Here is a 19,717-nt window from a genome sequence, read left to right on the forward strand (position 1 = left end):
CAGCACAGTCACCGTATGTCCTGTGCAGATGTTACGTATTCAAGTTGATAACGAAATATAGCGTCGAACACTGCTATCCGACAACACTTCATTGTCCGTTTCAACTGTCTGCGGTCAAATTTGTAGCTTCTTTTACAGGAATCGAAGAGAAATACTTTTTTACGTTGTGTAGCAATCAAGATCTCGCATTTTGGATAATGTCAGATTAATTTTGTATATATTGTCAATCGCATTTTATGAAACAAATACACAGAGTTGAATGAACGAAGAACGAAAATTCTCAGCGAAGAACATAACGAATGATAATATCGAACGCGATAATCTCAATCACATATTTTTTGTTCGAGCGATTACTTTCTTTCAAACGTTCGTACTAGCGCATCATTACTAATAGCAGGCTCGTCGCTTTATCGTATCCAATCATCCTGGATCCAATCATTTCCTGTGCTCACAGAAATACGAACACAAATACATTGATTTCTGTAATAACCGAACGAGAAAGCTTTGCAAACGAGTTGGAAACGCATGGAGCAGCGTGTCGACACGGTTCTGTAATTGAATTAATGAATCAGCGTTCCTCGGTGCAGGGGAATTCAGAGAGACTTTAATTTGTCTGCAAGCCGGTCAGGTGTTAATTTTTCCAAATTTTCCAAACCGATGAGTTTACAACATTTGAAACAATGCAGCGCCCGACCAGTTTATCCAGTTCGCGATACGTCACGACGTTTCGCGACGAGAATAGAAATAAAAGCGCTCGCGTTTCGACAGCGATTTAGCTGGCGCAGCCAGCTGAATGATTAGCTCCTCTTTAATCGACGCGACGACGGCTTAATCGTGCCACGACGACCCGTTTCAGGTTTGGTGAAGCTACGAGAGCTCGTCAGGTCGCCGAAGTCTCGGGAGATCGAGGTTAACCTCAGGCAGGCCGACCCGGATTCCTACCGGCAGGTTCTCTCCGAGATGAAAAGCAAGGAAATACGGAATCTCATCGTGGATACTAGACCGGAGCACATGCATCATTTTCTACGAATGGTAACTGCATATTCCTCTATCGATTTCCACGGGTTTCGATAACCTCAGGCGCGTCTACAATGTAAATATATCCAAGATGTTACCCATTCCCCACGGGTAATATTACTTACAATATTTACTCCCGCGGGAGGTGCAGATTGTGGGATATCGCTGTTCTCCGCTAACGTCTGAATAATACAATACCCTGGAAATTTTATTTCATTCCTCGACCGCTTACAGTAACTGCTCGAACGATTCGCGAACTCTCGTATGAGCGTCTAATCTCACGCGTCATTTGTTACTATAACTTTGGGAGTAATTATTGGATCATTGGGAACATTCGTGCCCGATTTCAATATTACATCATCGAATTATTTATTTGTACAGTGCCCGAAATTTCCATAAAGCCACCTGATGTTTTGGTGAAATCTGCTAATTATTCCATAGCAATGAAACAGTGGTGCACGAATAACACTTTAGAATTAATATAAGAAACCATATAGATGATTACATTCATAAATATAATATTTATTTAGGAGCAAATGTAACGTTATATATTGCACCAAAAAGCAAGTACGAAATTTTCATAAAGCCACGCGAATGATGCTACGCGATGAAATTTTCAACATGCGCATTAGTTATCGAAATCTACAAAATGCATTTTTTTCAATTTTCGTTATAGATTCAGATAAAAAGTTAAAAAACAATAGCTTTTTATTATCTTTCACCACTCCAAGCAATGGCAAAATGAAAAAGAGTATTTTAATCAATGTCTAGTATATATGTATAAACTAGTCCCTCTATCATCTAAAAAGAAATTCTAATCATTTAGTCCCCAGACTTAAAAAAAGTTATTCCGTTTTTAAAGATGTCCGAATATTAATGGGTGTCGCTGTATATAAGTTATCGAGATCTATAAAATGCATTTTTTAAATTTTCCTTGCAGGCTCAGACAAAAAAGTTTGAAGAACGTCATTTTTTAATTTTGTTATCATCCTAATCAATTTCTGAAAACGATTTTTTAACCATTGTCTCGTAAACTAATCCATCTAACACCTCAACAAAATTTAGATCGCTTGGTCCAATTGTAAAGATATTATATTGTTGTAAAAGGTAAAATATGTAATATTGCCCTGTTACTTTAAAAATTGCATATTTTCTATAATTAATTCCATAATAAATAGTAAAAAATATTTTTTGCAATTGCAATCATTTTTATCAGATGATCTTATGTATCTACCGTACACACATAAAAGCTCATTTTCATCGTCTTGATAGCATAATAGTTAAAATTTAGTGAAGAACGGTTAACACATTATTTTACTAAATTTGTATGAGTCTCTGTTAAAAAAAGATCTTCACAGACCACTTTTTTTCGCAGAGTATACTATTCGAATTTAAAATCGTTTTTCAGAAGGTAAGGTTACAGTTTTACAATCATACTTATGAAAATTTGTTATTCAAAATAATTGAAAAAAAAAACGAAAATGGACCTTCTTAAAGCTTCTAACCGTCAAATCAATTATATTAAAAACGGTTACACATTGTTTGTTTCGAAACAGTACATAAAATGTGGTATCATTGTTATAAATATCTCAAAACACAATTCTAAGAACTTTTTCACGCAGAGGAATTCTGTTTTAGTGGATGCCGAGAATATTGGTCATACAGAAACAGCATTAAACAACAAGTGCACCGTTCTCACTGTTTCAAAACAGGTTTTGTGAAAAGTTATGCCAAAAGAAACTACACAATGTCATTGATAACCCGTGTAAAAAGGCTCGAGAAGAAATTATCCACACAGTTAAAAGGTTAAAAAACATCGGTTCAAACTGTCTCAGATCAAAGTAAACACTGTGAAAAGGTAACTTGACCATTTTCTCACACCGCATCGATAAATCCCTGTGAAAGTCGGATCACCCGCTTTATTTAGTTCATGTCAACGCAACGGGATTGCGCCGACAAGTATTCAAAAAATAATATCGGTCGGTAATAAATCGTTGCGCGTACTTACTTTCAGATCCTGCAGCTGCAAATGAACGACTACAAGTACCATTATCTCTTCACGACTTTCGTAAGTACCATCGACCGGACGAGAAACGGCCGAAGTCGCAGCAACTCGAAAATGAGAGCTCGTCTGCGCCTTTTCCAGGATATCGAGACCTTCGACCTCGAGGACTTCAAGTACAATTTCGTCAATATCACTGCCTTCCGTCTGGTCGACGCGGAGGACGTCGGTGTGCGCGGTATACTGAGGGACATGGAGCGCTACCAACCATCCGGGAATACGATCCTCAACAAATCGAGAGTTATACAGGTAAGATTTACGTGAGTCAAGACCTTCCGGCGATCAAATAACACCGTCTCAAATGTTTGCCCGATTCAATGCTGCATGGATCCTCCGGAACTCGTCCGGGTGAAACGTGACGAGTTTACTTCTGCTCCTGCGATCGGTTCGCTCGAGCAGAAGGACACGCAGGATATCCGAGGATACAGATATGAGGCCAGATAAATAGATTTATCGATTCACTGATTACAAAACTTTAGGGACAGTATATTCCCAGCCGTGTAATATAACAGTGCAACGTAAACGGTCACTTCTTTCGATCAGCCAGCTGTGATGTTCTGTCCCCGCTGAGTCCTTAAAATGGTAGTTAGCTTGCTATTGACATGAACAAAACAAGTGCTTTTGGCAACTGTAAGAAACATAGGCTGCGGATTTTTATGCAAAATTATCTGCTGTCGTTGCAATGTACTGGAACCAAGTAATTTATTTTTTAATCAATCAAAAAGATTAATGATAACGTCTAGTGACGAAATAAATAAAAAGAAAGCAGAGTTTCATCTTAGGCTTGTTAGAGAATTCATCATTAATAGTTCCTTCGTGCGCCCTTACTTAGATTCGGGGATATTTTGCGAACGGTTAAAGAGAGAGAGAGAGAGAGAGAGAGAGAGAGAGAGAGAGAGAGATTGTTGTCAATGGTCTCACTTACAACTTGGGACAGCTCTCCGTAGATCAGTAAAAATTTGAATCAAATCTGGTTTGCGAAAGCGTTCTTTCTGAAACCTTTGACAAATAATTACCTATAGACGTGTCCACGATGCGAGTAGCTACAGGATATCTCGGAAAACTGGTGGAGAATGAGGGTGAAAATGAAGTTCATATGATTTGAAAATCTTTGTGCCAGTCAACTGAGCTAATCGGGTACTTTCGAAATCGATATTCTTCCATTGAGTCAATAAAATCTACAATGATTCAAAATCATATAGATGTCCGAACATCGCTTAAATTCAGAGGCGTGTCCGGGATACCCTCTTTGTCTGCAATATTTTTAATAACCAAGTAGACTCGTCAATTTTTCTTCTTTTTCTTTTCATGTATCTTTTCTCTCTTTCTTCTTTTCTTTACTATGTTCGTTCAACTGAATTTGCATCTTTGTTATGACTAATGAGATTCATTACCCGTATACAATAAATAATAGTAACAACAATCGTAGGTGATGCCGACGCAGTCATCTGTCGAGCAGAAGCGTTGAAAAACCGTGTCTATTTTCCCTACTAAACGCCGAAACAGTCGTTTGGTCCTGCGACGCGATACTTTATTGATCGTAAAACGCGCGCGAGTAACGAGGCCGACGTCGAAACGGTGGAACACGTGTCACCTCGCAGCTGTGGATGTAAAACAATGCGATGAGGAAAAAGCCCGCTCGGAAACGGACCGTTAGAGTCCGCGCAGTCGATACCAGGCGAACGTTTCATACAGCCATAAAATAATTTGAAAGCATCCGGGCGCGCGCGCCGGAACTGTGGCCAATGGGCTTGAACGCTGCCGAACAAGTTCGTTCAAGCGCGCCGATGAGGAGGCACGAGCGAAACTAGCAACGCCTGGCTTAACTGCTCGCGTGTCCTCGGCTGTACGACGAGACGAATTACTTAACTAGATGAGAAGCTTAGACGTTCTCTGAAAACCTATTTTTAATATACATAAACGGAAGCGATTGCTAAATGTAGTTGCAACTTGTAGCTTTCGGGAGACGGAAAACAAAAGTAGTGACCTTGAAAAATGATCCAAAATTGTCGTGTCTTGTACAACATGGTTTGAAGAGAGCTTTGAGATAATTATGCACGGTAAAAGTCGCGAGACGACTTCAAATAAGAATAACTTGAAAAATAATTATCTGAAATTTTATTTCTTTCTATATTAATGATACAATTTAAAGGAATTACGAATTTCTCAAATATTTTCGCGAATTTTGCTCCACCCTGCATATATATATATGATAGGAGAGTTCTGATAAGTTCAACTATAACGAACCGAAAATGACTTTGAAAATGATATATATATATGCAGGGTGGAGCAAAATTCGCGAAAATATTTGAGAAATTCGTAATTCCTTTAAATTGTATCATTAATATAGAAAGAAATAAAATTTCAGATAATTATTTTTCAAGTTATATATATATATATATCATTTTCAAAGTCATTTTCGGTTCGTTATAGTTGAACTTATCAGAACTCTCCGTTATACAAATTTCTGGTGGCTACATCAAAGGAAGCAGGAACGTCCGAGTCCGTAAAACGAGCATGCAGGATTCAACGTTCAGCTTGCAGACGATCTGCAATTCACGTAGACTTCATTCCTTGGAATCTCACTGGGGGACCCTCTACTACATTATGAATGTTGTAGAATGACTTTTCGCCGCTCCTACCCTTCTACTATTACCAAAACAACGTACGACATTGTACAACTTTGCATCATACATCGTTAAAGTTGCCTAATGAAACGCTATCGCATTATAAATAATGTTGTGTTGATACTGCTACGGAAAAATACGGAATTCTATTAGTTTTTGTATGTCGGTACTAGGTACAGTAAATTCTCCCTAATTGACGCTCAGATTGTGCACAAAAATGGGAAGAGGGGATCCGATTATTCGAGTCTTGCGGCCCGTTTTTATAATTGTTGACAATCGGTAACTATAAAAACGAGCCGCAAGGCTCGAATAATCGGATCCCCTCTTCCCAAATTGCCTATTTTTGTGTACGATCTGAGCGTCAATTAGAGAGAAGTTACTGTATATTGTAATAGCATTGAGGGTCGCTTCTCTATATTCATTTATACGGATCTGTTAAAATCCATCGAGACAAGAATATCATAACCCATGCTATGAATAATTTGAAATTTTGCGTGAGATTCTAAAAATCTGCTATAGAAACATTTAAAATGCTCTAATATAAAGCCGAACAGCGATAACAAATATTCGACGATGTTATTTAGAAATATGACCTTGACAACATATTCGAGGGTCATTGAAAGTAGTGTGAAAGATAAACTTCTAAATAGTAATCATGTTCCTTTTATCAGCACGTAACATGTACTCGAATGAATTGGGAAAAGATACTCGAATGAATTGAGAAGCAAACAACAAGTATGCTTGAGTTTTAAACTTACAAGTGAAGTAAATATTTTTAGGGGGTTATATTATTTTTCGACCAAAGTAGGGGGATCTCTTAACCAAATGGCGGATGTTGTAGGACCGAGGCTAAAAACGGATACGCCGAGCTGCGTGTGCTTACGACGCGTGAACTCTTTAATATTTTTTCTCGATTTACATGGAGATTAGAATGTTGCTGGGTTGGCTCACGCCCTCACGCCGTCTGCCGTCCGAAGACATTCTTGTAATCAGTGAAACACACTTCTATCCGCGCATGTATGAGGTGAAAATCAAATTGAACACGAAGGTCGTCCTAATCCATGAACTCATCTGTTTGCGCATGAATTTCCCGCTGTACGTCTCTGTCTGCGATGAAATGCAGTCATCGCAGACAGAGACGTTCGTCGTACACATCGTGTTTGGTCTCATTTTAATTGGAAGAATCTGACCACACAATATATTAAAAAAAATTTCATCAGTAAAAAAATTATAAATATAAAGGTTAAGTCATCGTTTTTATCCTAGCATTTCTATGTATTCATATTAATGCACACCGGCATGCTGGCTGCTGCCTTGTTTTGCCGACTTCCCCGAGCTTCGTTCACTCCCTCCCACCCCCACTCTGTCACCCTCTCACTCTCTCTTCCTATCCCTCCCTCTCTCTCTCTCTCTCTCTCTCTCTCTCTCTCTCACTCTCTCTTCCTATCCCTCCCTCCCTCTCTCTCTCTCTCTCTCTCTCTCTCTCTCTCTCTCTCTCTCTCTCTCACTAGACTCGAATAATCGCGACTGATTGTCCTCGGATTACTGCGTTTTCAATTCCAAGCTCCGATCACTCTAAGGAGAATTTACTGAAGTATGTACGGTTTTCTAGTTTACGAATTTGTTTCCATTCCATCGCTATAGAAACGATAGCTCGTGATTATTATTATTATAGCATTACGCTTTCAAATAGGTATACTGCATAATAAACACAAACTAGGAATGGCTAGTGGACAAACAAAAAATTAGCTTACCAAAAAAGGATCATCAACGTATGTGTATTGCTTAATAATAATATATTGCCGCTTTGAATTTGAAACCTCCAGAAGGAGGTTCGCCAGCATTCTCGGTGTGACGAAACAAGCACGTTGCTAAAATTTCGGTATAATTTCTGATTACCTACGGTGTTCTGTGGACGGGGGAACGTCTGTATCTAATAACGCCAAGTCCCCTTGCTGAAAATGCAAACGTGTGTCAGTGTTGACTCACAGATACCTTATTATTCCAGACAACGCGGTTCGTCAAGATAACCAGATTCGCGTAGGAATGTATATCCCTGTTCCGGCGCTCTCGGACCGGTCAAAACACCGACTTTTTCCGGCACGTTCCTTTCGCGTTATTATACATGCAAACAGGCCCGTGAACCCACTGCGATGCCGCGCCGTGAAAAATGATAATAACCGCGGGGGACTCGATACAGCCGAGAAATCGTCGCTAGAAATAACATCAGGAGCGACGCCTTTTCCAGCCCCGAAATCAAATAAACGCGCTGCCTTATGTAGCATATTCAAGTTCCCCGACGTTTGTTCGAAAGCGTTCTTTTCCTATGAGAACTCTCCGAGTCCCTCGAGACATTTCATCCTAGTAGAAAATTGCTAGACTCGCGGAATGTGCCGTCGGGCACTATTACCGTCTTAATAGAAATTTTATTGTTATATTTTCGGTCCTTCGAGCGAATGCGAAAGAGATGTTTTTCACAGAAAGTGAGGCATTCTTCTGAATAGTATCAATTATGCGAAATGTAATTGGCCATTTCGAGCTACAGCCGCAGTCGATCATTTTAAGAATTATTTAAACCGTTTGGATTTTGTTTGTAAAAATTGTGTTTGGTACTTTTCATCAAGTATTTGATTCTTCAAAATTAACACTCTTAGGAAGACACACATTTAATGAATATCTATTGGAAACATGTTCAAGCCTCTCGAGAATTAATTGCATCTATAATGTTCCATCGAAATTTCTTTACATCTAGAATTTATTTATGATAAATAAATTCTCACGTTCACCTTTTCTTAAAACATTTTTAAACGCTGGAGTCACCATGTTTTTAGGAGATTCGAGCGTTTAGAAATGTTCTAAGAGAAAAGGTGAAACGTGAGAACATAGTGATTTCTTCAGGTCGATACATAAATTTTTCAAGTAATATGTGTCAGAAATATTTTCTGTACAAGGTACGTAGTTAACGGAATGAAACAGAATACTCAGCTCAAAGGGATACTTGCGTCTTACTCGAAGTGAAATAAATTACAGTTTCGGATCGTTCATGGTAATAATTGAAGACACGCTTCCTCAGAATATCTCTTCGAGACGCTCGTTCAACCCGAATGATCGAATCCCATGAATCGTATCGATGAAAAGTAAATTCAATTAGCTCTGGAAATTTCTAGATGATACTGTCAAATGAATTTCTTTCCGTGTCCTTGCAGAAATTCATGGTAGAGCGGTGCTTGAGGTTTAATCGAGCAGTCGTCAGCGACGTAGTTTGCGGTATTTTCCCGACTCGCCACTCCCGGCGAGGCGAATACATCATTCCAACGGCAATTTCCGTGCTGGAAGAAAAAATACAAAAACGAGCTTTGAACAGAAAAATGAAGGAATACTTTCAACCGAGTCGCACGGATTAAAGAACTCGAGAAGATTTAGGAGTCGCGGCGACGTAGGCGTTGGAAAAGAGTTTCTCAATTATGTGTATCCGTTACAACCACTAAAACCTCTGACGCGGTGTTTTTTGATCACACTTAATGTGTCTCTGTCGCTCCGATGGAAATTTACGTTTTGTAACTTATAAAAATTACTAAACGAGGATAATTCTACTTATTATCGCGGGTGTACGTTTTACTTCGGTATGTTTTCTCAACGAGATTAAAATAAATTTTTAAAAAAATTTTTCAACGAGAATGTATTCTCGTTGAAGCAAAAACCATTGTTGATCGATCTGATATTTTTAAGGATTTGAAAAATTGTTCCTCATAAAAAGTAAAAATAGCACCATTTTTCTTCTGACTCGATCGCCAAAGAACTGTCGTTCAAAAATGTTTCTAATATAATTTAACAAAAATTTAACATAACTGTATAATATATCGTATAATACTTATAATTAATAAATAATTTTATCAATGCGCTAAAAAAAGTAAAGTAAAGGAAATAAAAGAAAGAAAGTTACAGTAGACTGAGAATAAATATAGATTTTACGATACCGCGCTTTTTTTACATTTATCAGATTTCAGTAAGGTAGAAGTATAAACAAATCTATGTTTTTCAAAGCTAGATTCGTCGCGTTTTATCGATAAGGCTGATTCATCGAATTCGCGGATGAATCGAAGCGTGGAATGGAGGTGGTTGACGTAGCTGTTTATTAACTGACAAAAATTCTGTGACGCGTTAGAGATACCGGGATAAATATACTGGCCACGCTTTTTACTGTTGACGCGGTCGGATAAGCCAGAAATATGTCGAACCGTATAGATTCCCGCGTGCAATCTGCAAAAATAAAAATAGCGACTGTTTTTACGACACCTACTAACGCTGCACAACTCAGGATCTTGACGGCTTGTTTACCTTGTGGAAATCTATTTTCACACTTTCCGTGACGAAATTGTCTTTCGATCCACCGGACGAATGAATTTTAAACGGTTCCGGAGTAAAATACAAAAACCATAAATTTTGTTGATACATCTGGAGCTTGGAAATAAAAGGTAAAAGAGACAATTAACTTTTATTCGATGATACAAAACGATAATTCCATATGAAATAAAAAAAGAAAATTTCCATTTTGCTGAGGCTACAAATAGTATAAAAATTTATGCGACACAACTAATACAATTTTAGAAATTCTTTCTCTGATCTGTACCGGTTACGAGACATCCTCTTCATAATTTATTTAATCGACAGCTTTCCTGGGTTGGTAGATATCACAAACGACAGAAGAAAACGAAGACGCGGTCGCTATTATTAGTTCACCCAATTAGTGAAATGAGCACAAGCAATCGAACGTCACGCGATTCGACTTGTGGGGTTTCCTTTCGCTTTTCAGCGAGATTATCCTTGCAGAAAGACAGTGCACGAAGTAGAAATCGTGACTAGGAACGGAAGATTAAATGTAGCAATGCCGCAATTAACGATAGAACAACGGTGTGGTAATTAATTGTTTCGGCACAAAAAATAGCTTTGATTACAATGAATTTTTTCTTTATTTATTTATCTATCTTCGCAATTTATTCAAATGATATGTAACGAATGTTTCTAACATTTAGTTTAATAAAATTGCAAATTCCGTACGTATAAGAACTTGTGGCAAACAAGTTAAAATGATAGAAGGTCAAATGTCTAGCTTCGTCTATGTATAGTCATCGAAGTTTTCGTATCAACCATATGTATATGTAGTGTTCAAGACTAGAATGCTCGAGGGATATGAGACTCGAGAACAACTACTCAAGAGTTTTGAGAAGTGGGTGCTGGTGACAGTATAGATCCATACAATCCACATTTGAATTTTTGTAATTTATATGAACCCACACAGTGTATTATTTCTTTGCAACAATAACTTTCGTTTCGTGCTGATATTTTCGTTCTACTGGCTTTGTAATCCAGGAACGTTGTTATTATTGGTTGGAGAGAGATCATTTCTCTTCCAATTCTCTTCCAATATATCTAATAGAAGAAATAATAATGGATGCATATATAAATTATTATTTTTATTATGCAAATATGTTTCACAAGATCCAGGACGATTCGTATAAAACACTATTTACTGTACAAATCAGTAAACGTCACACACACGTTTCCTTAATTAGTTGGGATAACTGAGGCTCTACTGTGCCATAAGAATAGATAAACATAAATATTTACATCGCTGTCGCGAAATTGATATCGTTTGTCAAGAAATGTTTGCAATTTGTTTCGAATTTTCTTATTCTGAAATTTATATATTATGAATATATTATCAACCATTTGAGGAGACAGCAAGTGAAGGATTCGCGTAGAATAAACACTAAAATTACATTCCCGAATTCTTCTAAGGGATACTACACGTATAACCATCAAAAAATTATTTCATTGCTTACCAAAATATCTAATATAGTTTTCTACTTTCTAATGATATTTAATCAATATTCAAACGAAAAAAAAACATGGAAGCAATATCAAGAAATTTTTACTAGATTCTTTCAATACCATTATTCTAAAATAATCCATTTTTTAGAAAAAATATTCTATTTTCATTCTTCACATTTTTGTTATTGTACTAATAATGAGATTTCTATCAGTACACCCATTTCAATGAAAATAATTACGTGTACGATGTAATTTATTAAAATATTTCCGACATGCAATTTTCTTAACTGCAATGATCCATATTTTATGGAGAGAACGAAGGTTAATAAATCTTGTTTTAGACTACCTGAATTATTGCCGGGCATAAGCAATTATTGATATCGACTTCATGCATTTATAACAAAAACTGGGTAAACGCAATACAGAAGGATGAAGACATCGGAAGAATTTAAGAATCTTGCGACATTTATTTAACTCTTGTTCTGTATAATTGGTGCAGGCAATAGTCCGCAGTCTAATAATAAGGTTTCTAGCAATAATATCGAGTGAAACAAAATTCTACAGCATGTTCAAAATTATGTGGCAGACCACAATGAATTCTCTACTTACGTTCCACCCATTCTACATTCCAGACATATGTATATCTACAAGTAGTTGGATTACCACTTTAACAAATGCGAGCCATTTGTCTAAAGAACTACATATATCGTCGCTTCGCGAAACACGCTTCTCATTTTCTTGACGTGAGCCATCGATCGCTCCGCGAAGAGACCAATCTATAAGTTCTCCCGTTCGTCGGAAGAGAATTCTTAGACGACGACTGTCGAGAGTATCTTTGTCATCTGGAGTTCTGTTCGTCTGGCTCGACTGTTTGCCGCTCCTGAGAAGAGTTGTCACGGTGAAATTACCCAGGACAGCTTTCCCTTTGCAACTCCCCAAGGGCAGCACGCGCCACATCCACGAAATTCAACCGCACGTCTGGCCGTGCACCTTCTCATCCTTCCACGGATTTCGATTTGTCCGGCTGCTCCTTGACGTTCCTTTTACCCGTTGTTAAACGACCAGGTTAGCTCGGGCAACGTTCCGCAAAAAGCTCGGTCACAATCAACACCGACGCCAAAAGCCGGTACAAGAAAAGAAACGAAAATCCCCGGAAGAATAAAGCCATGGTCGCAGCAGCTCTTTCAAAAGATTTGTCACGAACGCAATTAACTGTTAGAATAATTTAAATGCTGTCACGTCGCGTAACATGAAATCTCGGGTTATTAAAAAAAGAAGAATTGATTCTAAATTCAGGTAAACATTTTATTCATCAAAATATGCATTAATATATGCCGCATTTGTGAATCTTGTCTATTGACAATGATCATTTTTGTGAATTATTATTTTTTGTACGAATCATTTACTGAATACACAGTGGCAATACATGAGGAGCATCTGGATGAAACGGGTGTATATAGAAACCAACTGCTTTATCGACTATAAACATGTTATTAAATCAATATTCAAACGAATATGAATACACTTTATACAATATTTTGTTATACATTATAGATATTTTTTATCTACGATAGTGTATGATGTTAATTATTCAATCATATAGTCATTAATAGGATGCGGATCTTTATGCAAATTCAAGTTTTCATAGCTTCATTTGCAAACATTAAAATATTCATTTTGTTATATTGCAGAATGTTTCTTATAATAATGGTAAAATAAATTTCTATATGTAGAATATTTCTTATAATAATGATAAAATAAATTCCTATATTAATTCTATTTTTATTTTGCAAATAAACTTTTATTTCTGTATAAATCATACGATTTCCAATAATAATTTACATGAGCGATTCTTCACAGATTTCGATGGCCTTGAAATATGTCGTCAAGCCTACTATTTTGGACAACTTTTCTTTCTATACATGCCGCTCGTCCTTTTTCCACAAAAAAGGTCGCCTTCGAGATCACGGTGCTTGGTAATCCAACGCAACTGATTTGCATTCGCTTGTAACCGCGAAAGATGTTTCGAGACACGCCGTATTTAAATTAACTTGCACTTGCTTACACACGCTAAATTATTATCTACGAGAAACCGGTACGCTTCCCGACGAAGAGGATCCATTACTCGACTGGTAACGCGACTATAGCCTAAAGGCGGCACGTTCGCGAAGAAGATGGCAAAGCTGGCTCGGCGGCGAATATAAGCCAACCTCGGAATAACCTGTTAGATGATCTCTGCTGCGCAAACCGCGTTCTGGAAAATATAGACGGAAAAACGGGCTCCGGCTGGAAAAATAAACGCGTCATTGGATATGTCTGGCCTTTCCCCTCCCTTCTTGCACGAGGGAAGCTTGTTACACCGCAAACGCTACTTGCATACTGATTCGTTTCTTGCACAATGCTCTCTCCTCGCCTCCGTGCCCTGAGTATCCGCCGCGTTGATCAAGGGAACGAAGATGAGCTTCCCGGCCGATTGGAAGTATCGGATGAACGAATTGAATTTTAAGAGGGGTGCCGATACGTTTCTTTCCCCTACGAGAAGGATCAAGTTTCTCGTTGCCTCCCGCCCGAAAAAATCCATCGCGAATTTCAAGTCAGTTAAACTCTCTGATCAGAAACCACGAAACTTGTAGTTTGCAACCGAAGAGTTCGAACAAATTGGGATCCCTAGGTGGTGTGAATCGTAGATTTCGACGAGCCGGTCATCGTCCTTTCTCTATTTAATCTACGGCTCAACCTAAATGTTCCAGTTCTGGCAACAAGGCTATCTATGGAATTCCGAAACTGTATAAAGTTTGCCACAGGCAGCTGTTCCTTTTCTTCTTTGGAGCTAACGTTGCTTGTTACGTTTTTTGGATCTCCTCTTCGGCTTCGTCAGTGACCACCGGAATACAAATCTTTGCAGGAAATGTTACTGCGTAGAAAACGATGAGGATGAATATCATATAAACTATATCTCTATTTAACAGCATCAATTTTGGATGTCATAAGTTTCTACAATTCTTATACTCGGTAATTAGTCTTTGATCTTATATTTAAAGTTTGAATTTTCTTTAAAAACAGGTCCCGTAGAGTTCGTAGATTTCATGTTTCTGTAACTTATTTTTCTATGTCATTGAATTTCTTTTTCTATGCTTTATGATAATATATAAATAAAATATTACACAAGATCGCAAACATTATTGTCTTGAGTCATATGTACCATTGGGGGCTGGAAAGAATGGCATTTACCAACAAACTAAACGATCTGAGGGGCATTTTTAGATTCTGTTAGTACTTTCGTACTAACTATTTTAAGACTGTAGAACTTTATGTACTTAGAACATACAATAATTTTAAGAAGGTAGAAGAATGAATAAGAACAAATAATTGCATTATGCATAATAGAACAATTTTATTTCATACTTAACATGCTTGATGGCACTGGTAAGTGAAAGAAAATGTCTTTAAATTTTCCGAAAATGTAAATTTGCATAAACTTTCGTAACTTAATTACTAGACTGCGAATCTTCATGCATATATGGCGTGAGCAGATTTTTAAAACACAAGAAAACGTATGCAGGGTGGGCCGAAATTCGTAATATAACCGAACAAAGGATGATTCTACGTGAAAAAGTAGGAAACAAATTTGATATAAGATTTTTTTATCCGGGGCTCCGTTTTCGAGAAAATCGACGTTAAAGTTTGTTCATCTTTGTAAAGGATACAATTGTCTATTTTTCTACTGCAGTTAACTTAATTGTTGCGAACTATGTACAGTAATTTCTCCCGGAAATGCCAAATTTCGGGTTGCTGTGAATTTCGCTGTTCTAGTCATACGCCTATGTAATTTATCGCTACGTGGATGCAAAGGGTCGACGGAGTCGGTCAAGTGTGCGAAGCGGCACGCGACGCGAATTCCCGGAAGACAACACAAAATGGTCTGTTTGGATGTGAGTCAGGTAAGAAAAACCGCGAAGCTACAAGGTACGTGGTAGGTACTAGGTACGTGACCGTCGAATCGTGGCATGTGACCTCCGAATTGCCTTCGATCGTGGCAAAAAATTAGAAATAAAAAAGTTAAGTCATCGTTTTTATTCTGGCACGACTATGTATTCATATTAATGTATACCGACATGCTGGCCGCTGCCTTTTTTGCTGACTGTCTCGAGTTTCTATAAAAACGAACCGCGAGCCTCGAAGAAGAATCGCGACTTAGTATTTTCAGATCTGCCGGTTTTAAATCCGACTTCTGAACATCTCTGGGAGAAATCGAGAAAAATGTACGATTTTGTACAAGCACAGTGGTATTGTTTCCTATCAGACGTCTGTCGTAATGGATCCATAGATCCCATTTCAATTGCAGCGGCTGTAAATTTATTCGCATATCTTTATCAAGAATTCAGTTTCTGTGCTCGCCAAGGATTTGCATTAGATTTCATCCGAATTTCTTAATATTCCGTAAATTAAAGAATTTCGTTTTATCAGCCGCAGAAATAGGGAAAAATGGCGATGGACTGCCTGCAGACCGTTCCCTACCCACCGCTTCGGACATTCTCCGGTCGACCAATGAATCACCGAACACCCCCTCGCGGTTTACAAGGGATAACCTTTGCCTTTGTCACCGTAAATCAGACTATCTCACAGCCGGAAGGTTTTATTATTTTACCCGGCAGTTGCAGGCGCCTCTCGGCTCCGCTGGTCGTCCGAGTTACGACAGATTTCACGGGGGTAGCGTCAACCCTTCCTGCTCGGATACGAAGCTATGAACTTGTGTCGTCAGGTCTGAAAGCCGCTTATTAGATTTTAAATTTCACGCGACTGTAAATACGCGACGCGAGACTTCCGTTTCAAAGTAGCGTAATATCGCGGTGGGCTGTGGCTGTAAATATTGGAGGTTGGATTACTTCTGATATTTGTCACGACCCGTTTCGTCCCGAGGGCTGATTTTTATAAAGTATATACCGCAACACCATGAAGTCGAAATTCCGCGACATGAAAGCATCGTTGACTTTCGCGTAATTGATGAAACGTTCTTTTCCTTCATTGTTCAACGACGTCTCGCTGCCACGTATCAGAAAACCGTGCAGATTAATGGAATGAAATATTAACCCGATGGAAGCGTAATCAGCACCGTCCCGTAAATTAACCGACTCATCGTCGACGAACTTTCCACATAATTGCGATTGCATGCCACGAGGTAAAAGTGTGAAATTATGTGACTGAATATGCATCTACTTAGGAAACTTTTCTCATGATAAACTAGCCGAATGGCATCATAAACCAAGCGTCTACTGTTTACACCGGAACTGGATATATCATTTATGTCAAAATTTCTCGCATTCTCTTCTGAGAGCAATTCTGACATTCTCTTAACTCGATAATACTTCAGTTTTCAAGATCGAACATGAAGCAAAGAATTACTTGCTTCGTTTTTATTGTTTCAATATTAATTGAATATCTCAAATACATACATCTATTAAATTTATTGAAATCACTGTATATTCGACAGGTTCAACGAATTGCATATATTTGTTCGCAATTATTGTACATATTTTCGGACGTAAAGAGGAATTCAATGCTATTTGTCATAACGGTGATTTCATTGATACAGAAAATTCCTATTAACACGTTGAGTGCCACGTCAGCCATCGGTAGCTGATAGTGAACTTTCCGTTTAGGCCGCGTGGCTGACAGTGTAAAATATGATATAAAACTAAAAACGCGCGTGGCCTGACGGGGATTTCCTTAAGAATTCGCGTGACGCTCAACGTGTTAACGTTGTAGCATAATTTTACAGAAAATAAAAAAGCAATTTTTAATATAGAATTTCTTCTGTATCTACTACAATTTTAAGAGTGGGCCGGAATTCGCAGTATAACATTTTTACACAAATTAGCTATAACATTTTTCTATCCGGGGCTCCGTTTTCGAGAAAATCGGCTTTAAAGATTGTTTACCTTTCTGAAGGATTTAGTGTCATCTATTCTTCTACCACAGTTGCCTCCGCTGCCGTGGCAACCTCCTACCACAGTCCGCTCCACCTAGCGTCTTCTAATTTTCAGACTTTTGATTATTATTGACTAAGTTACGCGCTGAGCAAGAGACGTGATTGGATGGAGCAGGCGACCGATCCCCCTTGCTCCTCGCGTCGATTACCTTGTGGGTCTTCTCTTTTACCAATAGAAATGGGTTTTGAGAGGTAATAGAAAAGTGGGGACTACGGGCGTGCAGGTCAGGCGGAACAGCGGACAGTACTTACATAGTTCGCAACAATTAATGTTTGTAAACACTATATCGGACGTGACAATCTCTGAGAAGTGACAGTCTAAATCAATTCTAAATGACTGTATTAAAATCAAAATAAGTTTTGAAATATTCTTTACATAACGATCTCAAAAGCTGTTTGACTTTATTACTCGGGGTATTTTATTAATTGATAATCTATATTGAATTGTTATTGATAAAAGTAAGAAAGAAACTGGAGATGAAAAATCCTATTTTATTGTGTGGTGCGTTCGCTCACGCACGAGTAATACGCGACAGAAAGAAAGAGAGAGAGAGAGAGAGAGAGAGAGAGAAGGAAAGAGAGAGAGAGAGTGTGGGTGCGACGGAACAGTTCGCTGTTCGCTTTAAATGCTAATGAACCTATCCGAGCACGGGAAACAGAATCCGCCGAGCGGAAGCAGAACTCGCGAGTCGGCCGATACGAAGGAAAAATGACAGGCCGGCCGAATTAATTTCAGGCGACAATTATTCCGGCGGAGCGGATCGCGGATTAAGACGCCCGGCCAGGAAAGTTGCTCCCGTCCTGCTCCCGTAATTCCGATGCGCGCGAGGAACTTGCGAAATTTGCGGCGTACGACAAATGCCTGCTAACTAACCGACAATCCGTCTAATCTACGATCCACGCCGAGCATCGGAGCGTCAAACCAGCGCGACCGAATTACGAAATCCTCTCCGAAACCGTAAGATTTTTCCGATTACGCTAAGATTACCGGTTTTTATAGATCACGTCGATCAGGAAATTACTGGCGGAAGCTTAACAAACATAAAAGAGAAACGAGTCGGTCGATTAAATTTAAGAGCAGAACTTGGAACCATTCTCTTCCGCTTCATTGCTTGTGAACGATTACCATAGACAATTTCCCCGATCCAACCAGGCTTTATTTTATGGACTTGTGATTCGGCCACGGTATAAGGAGGAGAGGTGGACGCGCTATAGGATTTCTGTGACGCTGAAAGTTTACTTCCATGAGCTCCCACGAAATGCAATAATGTTTATATCGGTGCTTGCTTATACATTACTTTTTAAAATGATATTTGAATAAGCGTGTTACCTTTACAGCAACGTTACTGTAGTGGATGTACTGTAGTACATGTATACAGAATAGACTCTCACCTATAGTACAAAAGTTTCATACAGCATCTAACGGACTATAGGGACTATATATGAGAATTTTCTTAATGTGGGATCATTTGGATCATTTGGAAGATATTTTCAACTTGGAAAGAAAGCTAAGTCGCTTTAAAGAAAACCGGATAGAAGAAGAATAAAATTTCTGATGAAGGACAAGACAATTAATGTGGTTGAATTCTCCTGGATTAGTATGGTCGGTTTATACCACGATCACGGGAGAGATTGACCGCATTTTTAATATAACTATTAAGATTTTACAGTAGTTTTATGTATAATATGTCCCTTAAAATTGAAATAGCGTAAATAAACTTACCTATCTGGCGATTACTGCTATATTAGTGAAAAAAAATTGGAATACAATTCGCGACAATTGCAGCCGCTAGTCGAACTCTCCCGGACTTACCGTATTAGAAGTAAATCTTTAAGATCATAAGATTATTGATAATGTCGATTCCACCTTTCCTTCTTACACCGTGTCTGCGGCACTTCGATTGCTTGGTATATTTCCGTTGCGTGTCAATATAAGTAATTTATTGTCGAAGATATAAGTTGATCGTTATATATATATCCTGTATTATATTTTATAGTTTTGCTGTAATATAGTGTAGCGGTTATATACTTACATTGATATTTAATTAGAAATGTTGACATTTCTATGTCGATGCTTTGTTACTCTGACGAATGCGCAAAGATTGTGCAAATCATGTGTAATATGAGAACCATTATAATTACACAAACATTATTTTTATTTACTTTGAATTCGTCGCCATTAACCGTACT

At 38.2% G+C, this 19,717-nt stretch overlaps 1 protein-coding gene across 9 annotated transcripts in view; it reads left to right on the top strand.

The window, feature by feature from the left end:
* Positions 1-19,717, top strand: part of LOC117225760 (glutamate receptor ionotropic, kainate 2) — a 221,495-nt gene that overhangs the window by 122,027 nt on the left and 79,751 nt on the right. For all 9 annotated transcript variants that reach the window (XM_033479510.2, XM_033479517.2, XM_033479526.2 and 6 more), the window contains exons 5-7: positions 857-1,032; positions 3,032-3,085; positions 3,164-3,328. In XM_033479510.2, coding sequence (XP_033335401.1) covers positions 857-1,032; positions 3,032-3,085; positions 3,164-3,328 — 395 coding nt within the window. The remainder of the gene's footprint in view (positions 1-856; positions 1,033-3,031; positions 3,086-3,163; positions 3,329-19,717) is intronic.

This window comes from Megalopta genalis, chromosome 6 (assembly GCF_051020955.1).
Source record: "Megalopta genalis isolate 19385.01 chromosome 6, iyMegGena1_principal, whole genome shotgun sequence".
Classification (NCBI taxonomy): Eukaryota; Metazoa; Arthropoda; class Insecta; order Hymenoptera; family Halictidae; genus Megalopta; species Megalopta genalis.